Source organism: Lepisosteus platostomus, chromosome 6 (assembly GCF_059453375.1).
Source record: "Lepisosteus platostomus isolate fLepPlt1 chromosome 6, fLepPlt1.hap1, whole genome shotgun sequence".
In the NCBI taxonomy this organism is placed as follows: domain Eukaryota; kingdom Metazoa; phylum Chordata; class Actinopteri; order Semionotiformes; family Lepisosteidae; genus Lepisosteus; species Lepisosteus platostomus.
In genome coordinates, this window is record NC_142616.1 from 60,452,322 (window position 1) to 60,471,441 (window position 19,120).

The 19,120-nt window shown below is 37.1% G+C and overlaps 1 protein-coding gene across 4 annotated transcripts in view; it reads left to right on the top strand.

The window, feature by feature from the left end:
• The window catches only part of grip2b (glutamate receptor interacting protein 2b), a 298,078-nt gene that overhangs the window by 124,201 nt on the left and 154,757 nt on the right, over positions 1-19,120 (top strand). The window contains exon 1 of one of the 4 annotated variants that reach the window (XM_088636698.1): positions 14,139-14,470. The exons of the other annotated variants lie outside the window; for them this stretch is intronic. Within the exon in view, the coding sequence (XP_088492824.1) occupies positions 14,335-14,470 (136 nt within the window). The 5' untranslated portion in view covers positions 14,139-14,334. Of the gene's footprint in view, positions 1-14,138; positions 14,471-19,120 lie in introns of those variants that run through there. 4 annotated transcript variants of the gene reach the window in all.

The window sequence follows — 19,120 nt, forward strand, 5'->3', positions numbered from 1 at the left end:
CAGATTCCCCTCAGCTCCCCATCTGCTTGGCTTCAGACCCGGCTTCAGCTGTATCTCCTGGACTTGTCCTTTGTCAAAGACTGAGTTCCATCTTGCCTCCACTCTCAGTGCAATACATTCACTTTTGCTTTTGCTGACTTCCTAGAGCCTAACGAGTGGATTCACTCTCCTGTTCTGCGACTGCTTCACTCATCAGGTCAGGTCATTATAACATGAGGCTATAATGTGCTCGATATACAACATTTTAATTCAGGTAGATAGTGTTGTAGTGTTGTGCTATCACATACTGTCTATAATACAGCAAAACAAAACAGATCATGTTTGGTAGCAATATAGTCAGTTGCTTAACTAATGTATTAGAGATATTTGCGTAAGATAAGAGCACTATATTGGCCATATACAATTTAGTGTATGAAGAATTTGTCTTTTCGCATACCCCAACTTGCTCTCCATGAGACACACAGACAGGGAGAGAAGCTTGGGGTCAGAGGGCAGGGTCAGCCATTTATGTAGCGCCCATGGAGCACATTATAGAAAATGATAAAAACAGTATAGATAATGGGTGAATGCCCAAATTGGGCTGATGTAATTGGAGGAGTAACACATGGATCTCTGTTAGGACCACAGGTTATCTTAATTTACTTAATATTTAGATTCAGGTATGGTTAATAAACGAGTTAAGTTCAAAGACCATACCAAAATAGGAAGATCTGCAAATATTGTAGATGCTGAAACCGAATTCTGTAATGCTATAAGATAATAATAATGCTAATATAATAAAGCTAATAAGATTAAATGTCTTTGCCCAAGCAGCTGTTCAGAATTAGCCCTAATAGACTTGGGTAGCTTGAGCTTGGCTCTCTTCTGAAGTATAATTATAACTCCATTCCTTTAATATATATTTTTGCGAGCTCATTTAAACTAGATAAGACAACATTTATTATAGTCTTTGCTCAAACATATGCTGTCGTGAATTACAAACAAGGTAGAGAATAGTTGTGTCAAGAGAAATAACGAAAATAAATATAAATAATGATTTACTGTATAACACACATATTAACACATTTAATCAAAAGCTAGGCGCTCTAAGGCCTGTTACCCCTTTTTATTTCCCCGTCCCCGCACCGGATCCCACTCCCGTTTTTAACTTTTGTCGTGTCTGTCGAGGATGGATTACCTGGTTCTGGGCTTTTGCTCCCACTCTGGATTTCCTACGGACTCCCTTTGGACTTTCGCCTGGACCACGCCCATCCCCATCCCCCCCCCGCCGAACACCAGCGCACTCCCAAAATGCCCCCCTGTTCATCTAGCAGCCCTGTTCCTAGTCTTCTCTCCCCCATGTTTGTTTTACTCCCGTCCGGATTCTTCTGTCTGCATAGGGTACTGCTGCTTAATGCTTCGTGACACGTATGATATGAAAAATCTTTATTAACAGGCTAGAAGTTTATACAGATTAATATATTGTATATCTTGTGTAAGAGTGTTGAGACAGTTAGAATTGCTACAGGTATAAACCTTTTTAAAGCAGAGTTTCTTTTTAAAGAGTTTTGAAACATGAACTGAATGATCAGGAGACCACTTAATGAAAGAATGTGTGCGTTTATCACTAAATATCACACACTGTGAAATATTTACAGTACATTCAGTACATTGGTTATTTTCAGTTTCAGTACATTTTGTTTTATGGGATAAAGTGTATGAATATGAATAATTGTGTAAATAAGATAATAAAGCACAACACAGCAACTTAAATGTATCTACTCAACGTCTGTCATTTAAAAAAAAAGATTAAACATATACCTTTAGAATTGTAAACTGCTGTGGAGGATTTTTTTATTTAATCCTTTGGAGTGCACTTTATTTTTCAAGTAAATCAAGTTAACGTTAAAAGGGGTAATCTGATAATGAAGAAAGTAATAACAGATTTATGAAGCACTGCACTTTGTACATTTAGGCACACTCTAGTAGTTTTAATATTATGTAATTGCAGTGCCTGGAGACAACCAAAGTGTAGCATTACATGTAACTTACTGTACACAGTATACAAAGTAGTGCTGCAAGCTCTGAGAATCAAATGTCCTAGGGCTTCCCAGTTTATTAAAGGTATTTAAAATTTCAAGTGAAAGTAGTTCAGACATTCGTTCAATTTCACATCAGATTACGGAATAATTATTATACCAGTGGGAATTTGGTAAGACAGTTTCATCATTGTTTGATGTATATCAGGCAATATGTTATATTCAAGTCCATTATTTGATTTACTGGCTGTCCGCAATGTAACTGTTGACAAAATTGGAGACATTAAGTAATTTAATGTCTGAAGACAGATGTCAAATTGTTTGTTGAGCTAAAGGAGGTTATTCTCTCATGTGGTGCTATATATATCAAACCTTAAATCGCATTTTCTTTTTACACAGAGTTGTTAATTTGGAAACATTTCCAGTACTGTTTCATCTGAACTACGCATTATATTAATTGACAAAATACAACAAATGTCTTCCTTTTCAGACCTGAAATAGGTCAAGGACAAACATTTACAGGAACAGATTTAATGTACACATAAGAGCTAAAATGTAGCACCTGAAGTTTAAAGAACTGCATTCGTTCCATTCATGCAAATTCAGTAGATAGGACATTTTTCCAATTATCACAAGTACGTACCTATAGGCCCAACAGTAAATTTTATCTAAAATACAGTGTGTCAGTTGTATTTGTTTAAATTTAAAATGAAGACATACTGTAGGTTATACATTTTTTAAATGCAGTTGTTCAGAGTTTATTGTGAAACTGCTGCTTAGATACAATTAATGTACAATTAATGGAAGGCTACCCATATCATCCAGCACTGAAATGTAACTGAATGATGTGTAGCTGTTTATGTGCAACTTTAGTGCTATTACACAGCAGTCCAGGTGGACAAGTTGAAAACTGAATTAAGGAGGAACTTTGACGAGGTTGGATTGTGTGAGCCCCAAATGGTATTTGATTTGGTTTAACAGCCCATCCAAAGGACAGCACCCCCTATGCACAGTGTCCCCATTCACAGTGATGGGGCGTTAGGTTGTAAATTTAGGTCTAGTGGTAAGAGCTCCACCTTCTTCTCCACCAACTCCTATTCCACTAGGCTACAAGGTGGTGATGCTGCTTAATTTGATAGAGGACGTTTGGCTTGTATCTCGAAGCAGTGAATGACTTGTGTTCCTCTGTGAAAGAGTTAAAAGTGATTTACTTTTTGTTTATGTTCCAAAATGTGAAAATTCATGCTGTATATGTGGCATTCCAATGTTAAATAAATAAAGACTTTTTTGTTTAGGGGTAGAGCTGATAGAGAAGGCAGCTTAAATCTGATCATGTGTGTGCGTTCCAGATTTGTAGGAATTAGTAGACAAGAAATGGTACAATTTTGGCAGCTCTCCAGGGAAGCCGACATACATTTGAAAATGAGATACAGAAGGGGGGGGGTTTGAAATATTTTAAGGCTTTGTCCTAAAACTGCTCACCAAGCATTGTGCATTGTGGCCAACAAGGTTACTTCTTGGTAGTTTGATAACAGGCAGAATTTAAACATCATAGGAAAAGCATTGTTTTAGACTGCTCGAGACATTTTGGTGAAGGCTGATAACACCAGTGGTCTTCTGTATTTACGTTAGCTGCAACTCATTATTTAGGATCATGATGCTGGCCTTGCTGCAGCCAGTCTCTGATGACATTATATTTGTTAAGTCCTTGATGACAGTCAAGGTCACAGTGATGTAAAAAGTGCACCTCTCACAAAATACATACTCCCCTTAATAAAATAAAGAATTCCAGCAATATTTGTGGGCAATCAAAGGGAACAGGTTCGGGATGGCTGTGAATGATCCTGAGTCAATAGAAATTGTACAGATTAATACCTCTGGGCTCCCTGTGACTTCAGCATAACATTTATCTTTTAACATTTGTCCAGTCATGCTAGTCCCTGGGCATGCACACTGACTGACCACTTTTCTTTTTTCACGTTCTGCACAGCCCTACTGCATATACCACAGTCCTCTGTAGGATGTTAAGCTGGAAATTATCTTCCTGCACACATTTGACCTAGTTAAAACCTCTTTTAATATAAACAGTTCTTGTTCGATTCTTATTTTGGTACACGGCACCTATGAAAACCCAGGAAAAAAAGCAATTAATTTTGTCAGGGGACTGTGGGAGGAAAAATCCTTCAAGATTGGATTCGAGAAGGTCACAAAGAAGGGTCCTGATTCTGAGAGTTAATGTAAGCAATCTCTCAAAGCAAAAAAAGAAAAGAAAAAAAACTCCTATACTACATCATCATTTGCTTAATTGTAGGTTAGATCCATAACTCTGAAGAAAATATTTATTATTCTGCATCTGAGCTTTTTATACTTTGAAAGCAATCAACTTTCACCTCAGCTCAAACCATTGAAAGTTTTTCAGCCAGCGCCTTTGTTATTTAAACCTTACGCTCTTAAAATTGTCTTCCGTAAAAGTGAACATCTGGTAAGAGAAACAGATCAGTTCCTGGCACTATACAGGAAAAACAAACAGCACAGATTTATGCATTTCTGTTAAATCCCAATGCAAATTGCTTTTGTTTGTGTTACACAAACTGTTTACTTTGTCACTGATTTTATCAGATAAAAAAAAAATAAAGGTGAATGGTAAAAAGGATAAATATCCTAAATAGTTCTCAAATTAATTGTCTTATAATTCAGCAGAAAGCAATCCTATCCTAAATACATCGGTCATTTAGAATGCTAAATAGACTCTCAAATGTACAGTACATGTGCATTCCAAAGCAAACACATTCAGTTCTAGCTTGATGTAGTGTAATACATAGTAATACAAATGGATAGTCCATGTGGGCATTTACTCACTCACAAACTTTAATCACAGACTCCCCTTTCTTGACCCCTCACAGGAAGAAAATTATAGCTTCAGACATTATAAATACACCCAGTGTTGCATTTTACACTGCCCTGCCATGCTGCTGTGATGATTGCATGTCAGTCCGTTAACCAGATAGTTTTCTGTGTTGTTTCTCTCTTCTCCAGTGTCTGCTTTTAACTATGAGCACAGCAATCAAAATGTTTTGCAGCTGATTTGTGAGTGAGAATTTACAGGATAAGCATTAGAGAAAATCGTTGTCATTTACAGTTAAAAGTCCTTGAACTGAAAGTTGAAAGTCCAACATTTGGTGCATATACAGTTCCAGCACCAACATACCTGGCACACCATTCATTATTTAACTAAACTGTTAATTTGAACAAGAAAATCTAAGTAAAGTAATAGTAGAATAAGGACAACAATGACAACAAGAGACAATATGACTTATATTCCATTCATGTCTAAATTACATGTTGTGCTTTTCCTTAATCCTTAATCAATCCACCAGTGAAATAAAATCTTAATAAAAACATGAATGCTTGCGGTTTTTAACATGATAAAAATCACTGCTCAGCCTGTGGTAAAAAGAAGCCAAATTTGAGCCTGACTGAACAAATCAGTGACATTGATTAGGTGTTCACTTGGTCTGATTAATGACATGATTAGTGAACAAGTGATGAGTATTAACAAATGTTATGAGAATTGTGGTCATAAAGTCAAATGGTCAAATGTTTATCTGAACTAAGATGCAAGTATAATAAACACTCTACTGTAATTTTGGGATTTTCATCATGTACTGTATATCATCATTAATATAGTATAGGGTAGGATACTTTTGTTAACTATTTGTTAACAATAGTTGTTTTGTAAATAACATTTTTTTCAAAACCTAAGTGTCCGTCTTATTATTTAAATACCTTTATCCAGCTTACTATATACTGTATGAATATGGATTCGGTCTTAAAGAAAGTTATTTTTAGTAAGTAATCATTTTCAGTTACAAGTTAATTGTGCACATGAGTCTGTGTATAGTACAGTATGTCATTGTCAGTGTGTGTCCTGCAATGGACTGGTTTCCCCTCCAGGGTGTATCCTGCCTTGTGCCCATTGCTTGCTGGGATAGGTTCCTCCATGTCTTGTATTGGATAAAGTGGTTAGGTTGGATGGATGGAAAAAGTTCAGTGAAATTACTTACAAGAGGTCATGTATTACAGTGCTATACATAATAACTATTTACAATAGTAAATAGTTGGGCGGAGCAGGTGGCTCTGTGCCTAAGGATCTGCGTCTGTGACTGGAAGGTTGCCGGTTCAACTCTCGCAGCCGGCAGAGGAATCCTACTCCGTTGGGCCCCTGAGCAAGGCCCTTAACCCTAACTGCTCCGTACAATGGCAGACCCTGCGCTCTGACCCCAAGCTTCTCTCCCTGTCTGTGTGTCTGTGTCTCCTTGGAGAAAAGCTGGGGTATGAGAAAAGATGAATTCCTAATGCAAGAAATTGTATAGGGCTAATAAAGAAACATCACATCATCACATCATATCAATGTATAGATACAGTGCCTTGCGAAAGTATTCGGCCCCCTTGAACTTTTCAACCTTTTGCCACATTTCAGGCTTCAAACATAAAGATATAAATTTTTTATTTTATGTGAAGAATCACCAACAAGTGGGACACAATTGTGAAGTGGAACGAAATCTATTGGATTTTTGAAACTTTTTTAACTAATAAAAAAATGAAAAGTGGGGCGTGCAAAATTATTCGGCCCCTTTACTTTCAGTGCAGCAAACTCACTCCAGAAGTTCAGCGAGGATCTCTGAATGATCCAATGTTGTCCTAAATGACTGATGGTGATAAATAGAATCCACCTGTGTGTAATCAAGTCTCTGTATAAATGCACCTGCTCTGTGATAGTCTCAAGGTTCTGTTGAAAGCGCAGAGAGCATCATGAAGACCAAGGAACACACCAGGCAGGTCCGTAATACTGTTGTGGAGAAGTTTAAAGCCGGATTTGGATACAAAAAGATTTCCCAAGCTTCAAACATCCCAAGGAGCACTGTGCAAGCGATCATCTTGAAATGGAAGGAGTATCAGACCACTGCAAATCTACCAAGACCTGGCCGTCCCTCTAAACTTTCAGCTCAGACAAGGAGAAGACTGATCAGAGATGCAGCCAAGAGGCCCATGATCACTCTGGATGAACTGCAGAGAACTACAGCTGAGGTGGGAGAGTCTGTCCATAGGACAACAATCAGTCTTACACTGCACAAATCTGGCCTTTATGGAAGAGTGGCAAGAAGAAAGCCATTTCTCAAAGATATCCATAAAAAGTCTCGTCTAAAGTTTGCCACAAGCCACCTGGGAGACACCCCAAACATGTGGAAGAAGGTGCTCTGGTCAGATGAAACCAAAATCGAACTTTTTGGCCACAATGCAAAACGATATGTTTGGCGTAAAAGCAACACAGCTCATCACCCTCAACACACCATCCCCACTGTCAAACATGGTGGTGGCAGCATCATGGTTTGGGCCTGCTTTTCTTCAGCAGGGACAGGGAAGATGGTTAAAATTGAGGGGAAGATGGATGCAGCCAAATACAGGACCATTCTGGATGAAAACCTGTTGGAGTCTGCAAAAGACCTGAAACTGGGACGGAGATTTATCTTCCAACAAGACAATGATCCCAAACATACAGCAAAATCTACAAAGGAATGGTTCACAAATAAACGTATCCAGGTGTTTGAATGGCCAAGTCAAAGTCCAGACCTGAATCCAATCGAGAATCTGTGGAAAGAGCTGAAAACTGCTGTTCACAAACGCTCTCCATCCAACCTCACTGAGCTCGAGCTGTTTTGCAAGGAAGAATGGGCAAGAATTTCAGTCTCTCGATGTGCAAAACTGATAGAGACATACCCCAAGCGACTTGCAGCTGTAATCGCAGCAAAAGGTGGCTCTACAAAGTATTAACGCAAGGGGGCCGAATAATTTTGCACGCCCCACTTTTCATTTTTTTATTAGTTAAAAAAGTTTCAAAAATCCAATAGATTTCGTTCCACTTCACAATTGTGTCCCACTTGTTGGTGATTCTTCACATAAAATAAAAAATTTATATCTTTATGTTTGAAGCCTGAAATGTGGCAAAAGGTTGAAAAGTTCAAGGGGGCCGAATACTTTCGCAAGGCACTGTAACTGTAATGTTTTCAAATTCTTTTTTTTTACTTATGTTTTTTAACATACAAAGGTTATCAGGAAAAAAAAAGAGTTGCCAGTCATCTCAAAACCTCAGGTATTACAAATATAATGAGTATAAAGTCTGTTATGTATCATTATTTTGCTAAATTACAGAGGGTATAATGTGTAAAGTCATTCTCATTAGGTTCTAGAAATAATCCACCTCTCCCAGTATCTCTCAAACACTTCCTTCAGGAGTCTTAATTGAAAGGTTAATTTTTCCCTGACTTCTTTTTCATTTAAAAAAGAAATCCCTGCTAAAATTAATGTGAAACTGAAATGGATCATTTTCTTAATTTATCTTTACACTAGGTAAGAACAAGAGCATACGTTAACAGGATAACTAATGATTGGATAAAGATAAGTTGGAAGTGTAACGCAGGACACCAGGCAAAATGAAACAGCAAGAAATAAAACAGTAGATACTGTAGATAGTACAGAGAAGTACTCACAGCTGGCCTCTCCGAATTATTTAGAAGGACAGAATGAGTGATTAGACTAGCTCTATATGCAGTACAGATAGAGGTGGGTTTCCACCTAACTGATATGGATAGTACAATTACTGTATGAGCCTTGTGAGAAGGACTCGACCCCCTTATAATAATGATTTCATGCTTGCTCATGTTGCTACCTGAGGACATAAGGTTGAACTACTGGTTTAGATTTTTCCTTTCTACCTAGCAAAGTTTATTCCCCCCAAAATGCCATTATACATGTATTTACAGTACTGTAAATTAAATTCAGTTCTTTCTCTTTCAGAACATTGCTCTGAATTATATGTAATTTACTTGGCTTTGTGTTAATTTACATGACTCATATGAAGTATTAACAGCACAATGTGTTCCAAAGGGTTTCACTAGAACTCAGATTATTCAAATAAATAGGTGACTGCTGTGGATGTAGTACTTGCATATTGTGCTTTAAAGTGTTTGTGGGCTTGCAGTTCAAATTTTGTATTTGCTGGCAGTATGACTTAATTCTCTGGACATATAATCATCTTTTCAAAATGCTGCTTAGTTCTGCATGTAAATTATTTTTTAAGTGCATCATTATTTTGTGACCGTTGAAATAATTGTTATATTGAAGAGAAGTAAATACTGCTCTGAGTCAGTGAGTGGGGCCAAAATAATAATGCAAAATTTGATTAGAGAAATCTGTGAGGCAATGGAGAGCAGTCTTAGCCCTGAAAATAATTACTGTATACTTCTGTGTCCCTGATTCAATGGGCATGGGTCTCACATTTTCTACAACCTTGTTTTTCTTCTTCTTTGAAATGTATTTTTTTGCTCTGTGGTACAGATCAGTGCTTATGCTTTTTACTCATTGATGTTCACAAAATGTCCAGGTAACATACAGTATACCTGAAACCATTACATCCCTCCATCAGCAACATTTACAATAATCTGTGCACCTTGTCTCCTTTCTAGGAGAGCAATTTGAATGCCGTATGGCTGAGTGTTTTGTAGCTCAAGACTTTCTTCCATTTGTCTCCCTTTATTTTGTTCTGACTTGGTTCAATAATACAAACTGTACACTCTTTTCCTCCTCCCTAATTAAATTCCTCCTCTAAAGACAGTGGTATTGGTATTTTACAGGAAGGACTTGGCTTCTCTAAAATCAGCTAATTTCCTGTCAGGGTTCCAAAGTTATAACTTTGTTCACGATAAAACAATTTTCATACTCCAGAGCATACCACAGTAGGATATGTGATTTAATGGGATTGGATCAGGGGATTCACCCAAAAGAGATGTGCAAATACAGTCCCATTCTTTACGTGTCTCATAAATTCAGTGAATTCCCTCGTCCCAAGTGATTAATTCAGCGTTAGTCTTTTTATTGTTCATGATGCAGATCAATGGAATGGATAGACCACTGGCAATGACTCACAGAGGAATGGTAAACTCTACATCTTCTAGCAGGAGGTACTGTGAATAAGCTTCTTCATCATGGATGGAATGCCTGTAATGAAAATGATTTTTTATATAACTTTGATATACTGTATAAAGTGAATTGCCATCATGTGTGCATTTTCCAATGCCTGTTTACTCATGCAGATGATTGAGTGTTGTTTAATTATGCTAAAGTACTTGTAACAGCTGTGGGCAATGTGAGGATTTGTTAAAAAGAAACCTGTTAATTAGCTACTGTACTTTCGTAAGGGTATTTTGCACTTACCAAAAAGTGTAATTTTCTGTCATACTGTCCTACACAAACATTTAAGAATGTTTGTGTAGGATAGTGTACGGTAGTTTGTTTTGGTGTTTGTGTGTGTTCATGTCTTGTTTGATCTAATTCTGCAGATTCTGAGTGAGGACAACAAAAGATATGCAGTATATACAGTTTAGCATAAAGACGAGGCATCTTTTTGGGAGGGGTTAACTTTTTAACCTATAATGGGTCTGGCAGTGACACTTGAATGAATACTGTTACGTCGTGTCTGGCGGCTACACTATGGATGGAGCTGGTAGTGTTTCATCAGCTGGTTACATCACCATCTCCTGCTGTTGCCCTGGAAAAGGAGCACCAGGAGTCACAGAGCACCTGGAACTGGTTTCAAGCTTCACCCCGGCCAGGTGCGTTGCTCAATAAAGACTTGGATCTTACAGTCCACAGAGCTCCATCATTTTGCTTTGGAGCTGAGCCCTTTGAGCCTGGTTTCTGTGTCTCCCTGCCTGATATGCCAGTCTGTTCTCTTGTTCCCGTCAATCTGGTATACTCTCTCGGATCACTTTAGCCTGGTATGGATTCCCATCAGTCTGGTATGCCCTCTTGGATTCTCTCGGACCTCTGTCAGTCTAATTTGGATCCTCATGCGCCCGGTATTGTTTCTCAGATGCCTGTCAGCTTGGTGTTCTGCCTCGGAGTCCTTACCATCCTGCATCTATCTGGATCAGAACTCGGATGGATCAGCTGAACTGAAACCCTGAAGTTGCGTCTCGGTGCGGTCAGAGCTTCCATGGTTCACTGGTTGGGCACGACTCTGTGTCTGCCTGTTGTGTGGCTGCTCAGTGCTTTCAAGCGCTGTCAGCCTGCCTCTGTCCTGCCTGTCCTGGACTTGGATTTTCTGGTGCTGATGAAAGAAAAAACCTGGTAACGGAGCAATTACCCAAGGGAATCTAGTCAAGCTGCCTTTATTGATGAAATCTGATCTTATGTTTTCTGGAAATGTGAATACACAGAAATGTATCCTGTGTTTCTTTCAGTCAGAAAGGTAATAGTAGTGCACCCATTAGGTCAGCTGCTCTTATATGTATCTAAATTTGCCATTTTTAGCCAATTTAAAATATAATTATTCCATTAGCAAGAATACAAATACAGTATGCCCCGAACCATAAGGGATACCCTCTTTTGTGAGGGAATTGTTGTCCTGCACTGTGGAAAATGTTTATTAAATCAATTATTTTTCAACCACGTTGCATTAACAAGAGGTTATCATATATTGTTTGATTTTCTCTTTAGAGGTCCAGTGTGATATTGAAGTTCACATTTTTAAATACTAAAGAAAAAACAAATCTACAGAATTTGAGTGTGGTAAAACAGTTCTCTTTTTAAAATCATAATCTGTAACTATTTCTACATTTGTAAATAAATTTGAATGTCACTTTTAAGTTTCTGATCTGAAACGAACAAAATCACAACCTGATAAAATGAAGCTTGAGTTCAAACAAAGCATTTTATTGTTCTTAAATGCAGGCCACTGCGGCATATTGTATAGCCCCAAATCCTGAATCAGCTGTTTGCATTTTCTGTAACTTGATACATGTTTGAATTTGCATGATTGCTGACTTGAAAAATCTTGGAGGAAATGCTTAAGGCTTCTTACTTATTGGGGACTGTTCCTAAACTTTCCACCTGAATAAAAGTTGTCTTCATTTTTGTGCTGAAATTTACTTACTGGGCATAAATTACAGCAAAATCTGGAATTAATGGAATTAATGCTTTGAGTTACAGTCCATTTACTTAAATCAGAAAAAACTGCATTAAGTACTTTTAATTAAAAAGAGACGGTAAAACTGCTGATCGTTTCAATATTATGTGTTACATTACAGTTTGTAGAATTATGCATCAGTTTTCTTCTAAAACTGAAACTTTTTAAAAAAAGAATGAAAAAGAATTGATAGTCTAGTATTTTTTGGAACAGGCAGTTTCTGGAACTTTTTCTGTGTTCTTTCCACTCCAAAAATCTGTATCCCCCGTACTGAAATCTGTGCTCTGCATACATAGTGAAGCCTGGGGACACAGAAAGCCGTGCTCATAGAGAAGGCTAATTAGCCACAGCATCATCCTGCTTTGTGCTGTTTAGTCCCTGCTGAGACTGGGACTGGAGAAGCTGAGGCTGAGGGATAACGGACTTAAAAAGAAAATATACTGTATATGTACTGTATGTGGAGCTCTGTCACTTTAACAAGAGCCGCCTTGTGACAAGATGTATGCAGTGTGTCTTACCAGAGCACACACAAACACACAAGGCCAGATAAAGAGACCTGTGCAAGGACAAGGGCAATAACCACTATGGGAAACCTGAACTTACTGAGTTTGGGCAAAGCCCATTATATTGACAGGCAAAGCTATTAATTACTCATTGTATTTTTAATTAGTTTGTCTCACAGTTATTGTATTACTGCATAATGGCGCAATCTTAAAAACACAGACATTGAAAATATTATATGGTGTAAACGACGGATCTAACAATTGGCAGTAGAAATGTAATGCAAGACAATTACAGTGAAAACTGGTGCAAGATTACAGTTTAACAAACTTGAAGAGCAAGCAGGCAGTTTAAAAAAGGAGCTCAGTAAAGGGTGCTTGAGATCTTATACGTAAATATTGCCCACTGTAGAATATCATAGCTCTTTTTCAGGAAGAGAAAATGTGGCTGTGTATGTGCAGCCCTTTGCAGCTTCAGTCCTCATTTGGAGTTCTTTGCTTCAAATCACTGTGGCTTAGTGCTCTGGCAGATCAGTGTCCTGGTGCCAGAGCTTTAATCTCTGGACATGCTGAGGGGTAACTATTATATACAAATGATGCCACAAACCCCATAAGATTAGCAGTGGTTTTTCCTGTATCACTTTTACTTTTGTTTTTTTTATATCTGTGGGAGGTATGCCGCCTCCTCAGTTGGGGCAAAAATGACAGCAGTGACTAATTAGCCAGTAATTCCCAGCATCTAGGGAATTACCACTGAATCGGCCAAAACAGAGGGAATTACTACTGTACCGATTAAAGGCTGTATTTCAGCAGTAATAAGCTTCTTGGTTTGTTCTTCCACTAAATAAAATGCACATCTTAACTCTCGAAGGCTCTTAAAGATGATATTGTAAAGGTTAGACCTTTAGATGTCACTTATAATTGCTACAAGCGGCAAGATGACCTTAAAATTACATTTTGCCCAGGGTACAGGACTGCAACATATCTTAAGAAGCAATCAAATTTGTCCTGGTGTAATTTAGTATTATTAAAAGTGTGTCATTTGCCATATACATCCTGTATTATCTTTGTTGCATGATTTTTATTTTTGTTGTTAAGCAATGAAGAAAACATAATGAAAAAATATTTGCATACAATAATCCGTGCATGATAGGGCTAAGCAATTTACCCGTAATTGTCTTACAGTTCTTCAGCAGAAAAAGAGTCTTAAATTTGCGCCCAGACTTGGTAACACATGACAGCACCTTTTTCTTTTGTTTTGTTTCCTTGAAGAAAGTCTCTAAGATTCTGCGTCCCAAGATACAAAACAGAGTGCACACAAAAGCACACTTTTTTTTCTATACTGTATGTGTGGAATAAGTTCTGTACAAATAATCATTCCACTTGTGGGAAATGTGCAGTATATCAGTACTTTGTCACATGCTCAGTCTGACATTTATGAGTTAATATACTGTATGGGGTTCTGTTCTAACACAAAGATTGCCCTTAATTCAGGCTCCTTGCCTGACCTAGACACTGAGAGTTATTAGTTAATATACAGTAACTCACCAGCGAGGGACAAAGAGAGCGAGAAAAGAGAGAGTGGGGAGGTGGGGAGAGAGAGAGGAGGGGTGTTGGCCTCTAGAGATCTTAAAAAGCTGTGGGCTGATCTTGCTGCTGAAGAAGCGATGGGAAACGTCTTTACAGCAAGACAGTCTTTTTATTAGCTCACAGGAACCAGGCTTGCTCTCCACACTGTTTTCCCTCACATCCAGGGAAGGAAAGTTGAAGACGCGTTACAGCAGAGGGCAGAATGGACAAAGTCAGTCGGGTCTTCAAGACAGTTAAGAGGACGTCGCGGAGAAAACGGGAGAAGGGATCCCAGGAAGAAGAGGATAGTCCAGAGACCTGTGAGGAAGGCTTGTGCTCCTTAAGTCTGTGCATAAGTGGTAAAGACAAGAAACTTTTCAATTAACTATTAACCAATTCACTGTCACTTGCAGTTATTCACTCGGGAATTTTCTGCCTTGTCATTTGCAATTTAGAATTAAACTTTCACACAGTTCCGAGGCATGTGCAATTGGAGTTTTTCCTATTTTTGTTTTGTTCTGTGTCCAGTTTTATTTATTTTTTGCTTGCTCTTCCAAGTCAAACAGTGTTTTTATTCATGAGGATATACCCTTTTTTCTCTCCTACTCCTTACAATGCCTCTCTAGAAACGTTAATATGACAAAGTCAGCCTATTCCCTAACTGTGTGCAGTTAAGTTTTTTTTATCGTTATTTTGAAACAAAATGAGGAGAAAGGTGTTAGTTAAAATGGCATTATCTTTTTTTTTTTTAGGAAAGGGGATTTTAGTTATTCTCTCTGGGGATTACTTAAGAGAAGCTAAAGCTGCTGCAGAATTGCTCAAAATGCTTAGCTTTTAGGCTCTCAGTATCTCTAGAAGGAAAAAAAAAAGTTTTTTTTTCCATCTGAATTAAATGCATTTATGATAGAGCCTGCAGCTGCATTTTGTGAAAATACACATTAGTGGATTATGTTATATAATATATTTCTGATTATTTTATGATAATTTGTACAGAATCTTGGGTAAAAAGCTTAGGTTACAACATACTTTGGTAGGTGTACCAGCAATATTCCTCAACCACATAGTGTTTAAAACTCTATTATGTTCTCTCCTGTGACCTGTGACCACAACAGTAAAGGTGTGTGTGAGTATTTGACAGAATCATAGAAGGTTTTGGTGTGATAGAATATCTCTTTGAAAAAACAAACTGAACATTTATTATTTTCACATTGCTTAATATATTATTTACAAAAGGCTCAGAAACATATACTGTAACTGCTGTTTTCATCCAAGGTAAAGTCAATTTACTTTCTCTTAATAATTTTTTTTCTATTATTTTTATAACTAAATAAAAACAGGAACATTGAATCATGATCCTGCAAATCTGATTTCTACACTATACAAACATGAATACTAAAAACAAGAGGGCATGTGCATAAGCTTTATACATAGTTGAAGTCTCATAACTTTTAAAATGTGACAACAGCACAAACACTTGCAAGAATAATTTGGATCATGAATAGATTTGAAATGTGTAAAACTTACAATGTCAGATGTGGCTTACACATATAATGGATACCCATTAAAAATGTCAGCCAGGAATAACTTGTTTTAATATAATGAAATGTGAAAAGTAAAGTTACACCATAGTGACATGCTGAAATGCTAGCCTCTTTGAGTCTGTACATTAGAGGAAAATGATCATTCCTTGGGCTTATTCTTATTTCTTTGCATGGCCATCTGGGAAGTATTATGCTCTAGCTTATCTGTAGATTAATATGAAGTTTTACAGTATGCCTTCCAGCAAAGTTTAGTGTACCATAATTTCCCTGATAAATGGATGAAATTGCAAAAGATGTACAGTGTCATTTTTGTCAGTTTCTAAACAGAGATAAATCAAAAACAAAAAAAAGATTTAATGGTTGTGCTGTCATTGATGTAGTATTTATACTGCAGACATTAACCAAGGCTCAAAAGTTCTGTACCCTTGAGATTTAGATTCTGGAGAACCTGCTGTACGTCAAAGTGTTTTATAGAGATAAAGATCACCACTGTTTATACTGATTTATCACTACTTTCCAGATACAGTATTTCCGAATTTTGCATTTTTTAAGAAATTGAGATCCATTCTCAATAGAGCAATATTTTCCCTTTGATGATAATTTATAATTAGTCATTACTATTCAACATACTGTAATAGCAACCTACAATGAATGATGAATGTTGTTTTCTTTTAGTCCTTTTCTTTTTTTTTGGTTTAAAAATAATTTTGAATAGTTATTCTGAACAGTTTTTAAAACTTGGTGTTGGATTCCACAAAAGTAAAAATATGAAATGATTTTATTTTACATGTCATTACAAAAAAGTAGACTGTATTGTTTGCTAAAAAAAAATAATTAAATACCATCTGTGCTTTGTGACTTAAGTAAAAGTCTCCTTCACCCCTGTGCACTTAATAGTTAGTCTGACCTTAGTGAGGATGAAGGTTATTGAAAATATGCACATCTTTCAAAATGTGCTTCATGTCTCTCACTTCCAGCATAGAGTCCAAGCAGGCATACAACTGTGAAGGATCAAGGGCTGACACAGCTCACATGGCCAATAGCATGACTACCCAGCCAACAGAAGAGGTCCCTAGTGCATGATTCCCCATCTGGCTTCAATCCACTAGGCTCTATGGGCACTTGGCCAGCTGTGTGTCACTATTCTGGGAGCTCCTGTTAACAGATGGATAGTGGCACATTCCACCCTAGGTTATAGGGCTGCCCTGTGGATGAGCATACATATTTTAATAATTGTTATAGATACAGTATTTTATAAATATTTAATGACTGAAACACTGGAGTAGTAACATCTAATAGCTGGATATTCCATGGTCTTTTTTGTAGCATCTTTCTCATTCCAGCCTTGAGCCTACTTTCCGGAGTTTTTGGTTCTTCTGTCTGTATTTGATTGGGTGGAATGTCATGCTGTTAGAGGGTTTCTTATTTCTAATGAATTTAATATACTTCATGCATACATGGTGAGTACACCATCACCAAATGAGACCTCTCAAATATCCCATGTTCTAAATTGTGCAAGTAGGTTTGAGATACTCTATAGAATATCAGACATCAAGAATGCCAGGATCACAGAAGTTAACTCAAGACACATTTCTTTTGTGACACTGTTTAGATTTGAAATCAAGACACGTGAAACTTTACTTTCTTTAGTAGTGTTTGGTGGTGTTTTTGTTACTTTCTGTTTAAATAAGATTTTTTGTTTTTTTCCCCAATCAGGGTTTCTGCAGATATTGTTGAAACTTTGTAGCTAAGTTAATAGTGTCAGTATCAATATAATATACCTGTATTCTTGATTCCTAAGCTTTTTTAACAAAATAAATTGTGCGTTATTAATTGATGAGTGTTACGCTGCCGATGACTTTCCTGAACACTGTGATTTTTTCAGTTACTCTTTAACAAATCTTAGTGCTCTCCTGAGATATTCTGACAAATAATGCAAAACAGTAGTGTCACTGCTCATTGTTTTTCTTTCTTCTATCCATCATTTCTGGTGTGGTGCAAAAACAGAGAAAAAGACTGAGGAGTTGAATTTGAAGTCTCTTGTCTTCTTAAAATGTTAATTTCTAGTTTTGTGACATTACTTAGTAATTGTAATATTACTTAGTCTCATTTGTTGCTGATAAAGATGAAACAATGCTTTTTGACAGTTTGCCCAGCATGGCTATATGAAAAAATAAATGAGAGTTTATTCTCACTTTCATAGATGAGACGTTTCAGAGACATAAGAAGAATGGGCAGGGAACATTTTTCCAGCAGCATATACAGTAACTAAGAATGTAACCATACAGGTGAGAGTAGGCTGTTCGTCTCCTCTTGCACAACTGTTTGTAAGTAGCCTAATGATTCAATTAAATTCAATGATATCCATGTCCTCTCCATTGATTTTGCATCATATGTTTCCTACACCCACAGCCAGAGAAGCTACTGCGCGTACAGTACCATTTAAATGTATTATGAGGTAAAACAACAAGAAATAAAAAGCTACCAAACTGTTACAGTGTACCATGTATTTTATTTTTGTTCTTTTTGGAATTATTTTATTTGAAGTGGCTACACTTTAATCTGAAAATTTAAGTGGTGGCTTTGTATAAAGATTTGTGCTGGGTTCTCCACCTAGAATTTAGTAAAGAATTTTAAGGTAAAGGACTGGGTGATCCCATTGATTTTTTTGAAGCCCTCAAACCAAATTTCAGTTTTCTTTGTGAAATTTAATCTTTTCTGAATTTTTGTCCATCCCTATTTCTATTCATAACTATCATTCTGTATGTTTTCATGAAGCAGTATGAAAAGCAAAAATGGCAAACCATTAAATAGAGTAGCTCAAAGTGTGCTTTATTTAGAATTTAATAGAATTAAAGGACTATGGCCTGAATCAATGTTATGTTTGGAGTAATAGAAAACATACAGCCTGTGTGAGCGAAGTGCTAAATATTTAGCTTTTCACCAGCCCAGAGGGGTGTGATGAAATCTGTGCTGACACAGTATGACAGTGCTTCTGGTTTCTGTCAATTTAAAAGGAGGTCAAATGTTTTCTGTGCAGAACTCAGCGAGTTCTTAACTCTCTCCAAGCAGCCAACCTGACCAAATTATTGAGTCGAAGGCTTGGTTTTTGTAAATCTTTACTCTTTCTAATAAACCTGACAACCACTATTCCACTTTCTCTTTTCTCTTGAGCACCTATTGCCAGATGTTGTTACCTGAAGTGTAGTTACCCCATTCAAAGAATTTGGGAGTTCATTTATTTTTGCTTATCGTCTGCTCTAGTTGTAAATTTCTGTTTTGTAGAATTCTGAAATAGTTGTTTTTACTGTCGTATGCATAACTTACATTTAAACCGAATATGTTACTTTTGAACCTTACTACAGCATGTAATCTGTCCTCATGGCTAAACAGGCGCACTGTGGGTTTTGAAGTTTATGCAGAATTAATAGTTGTCCCAGAACTCTTAAATTTAACTTTTAACTGCAT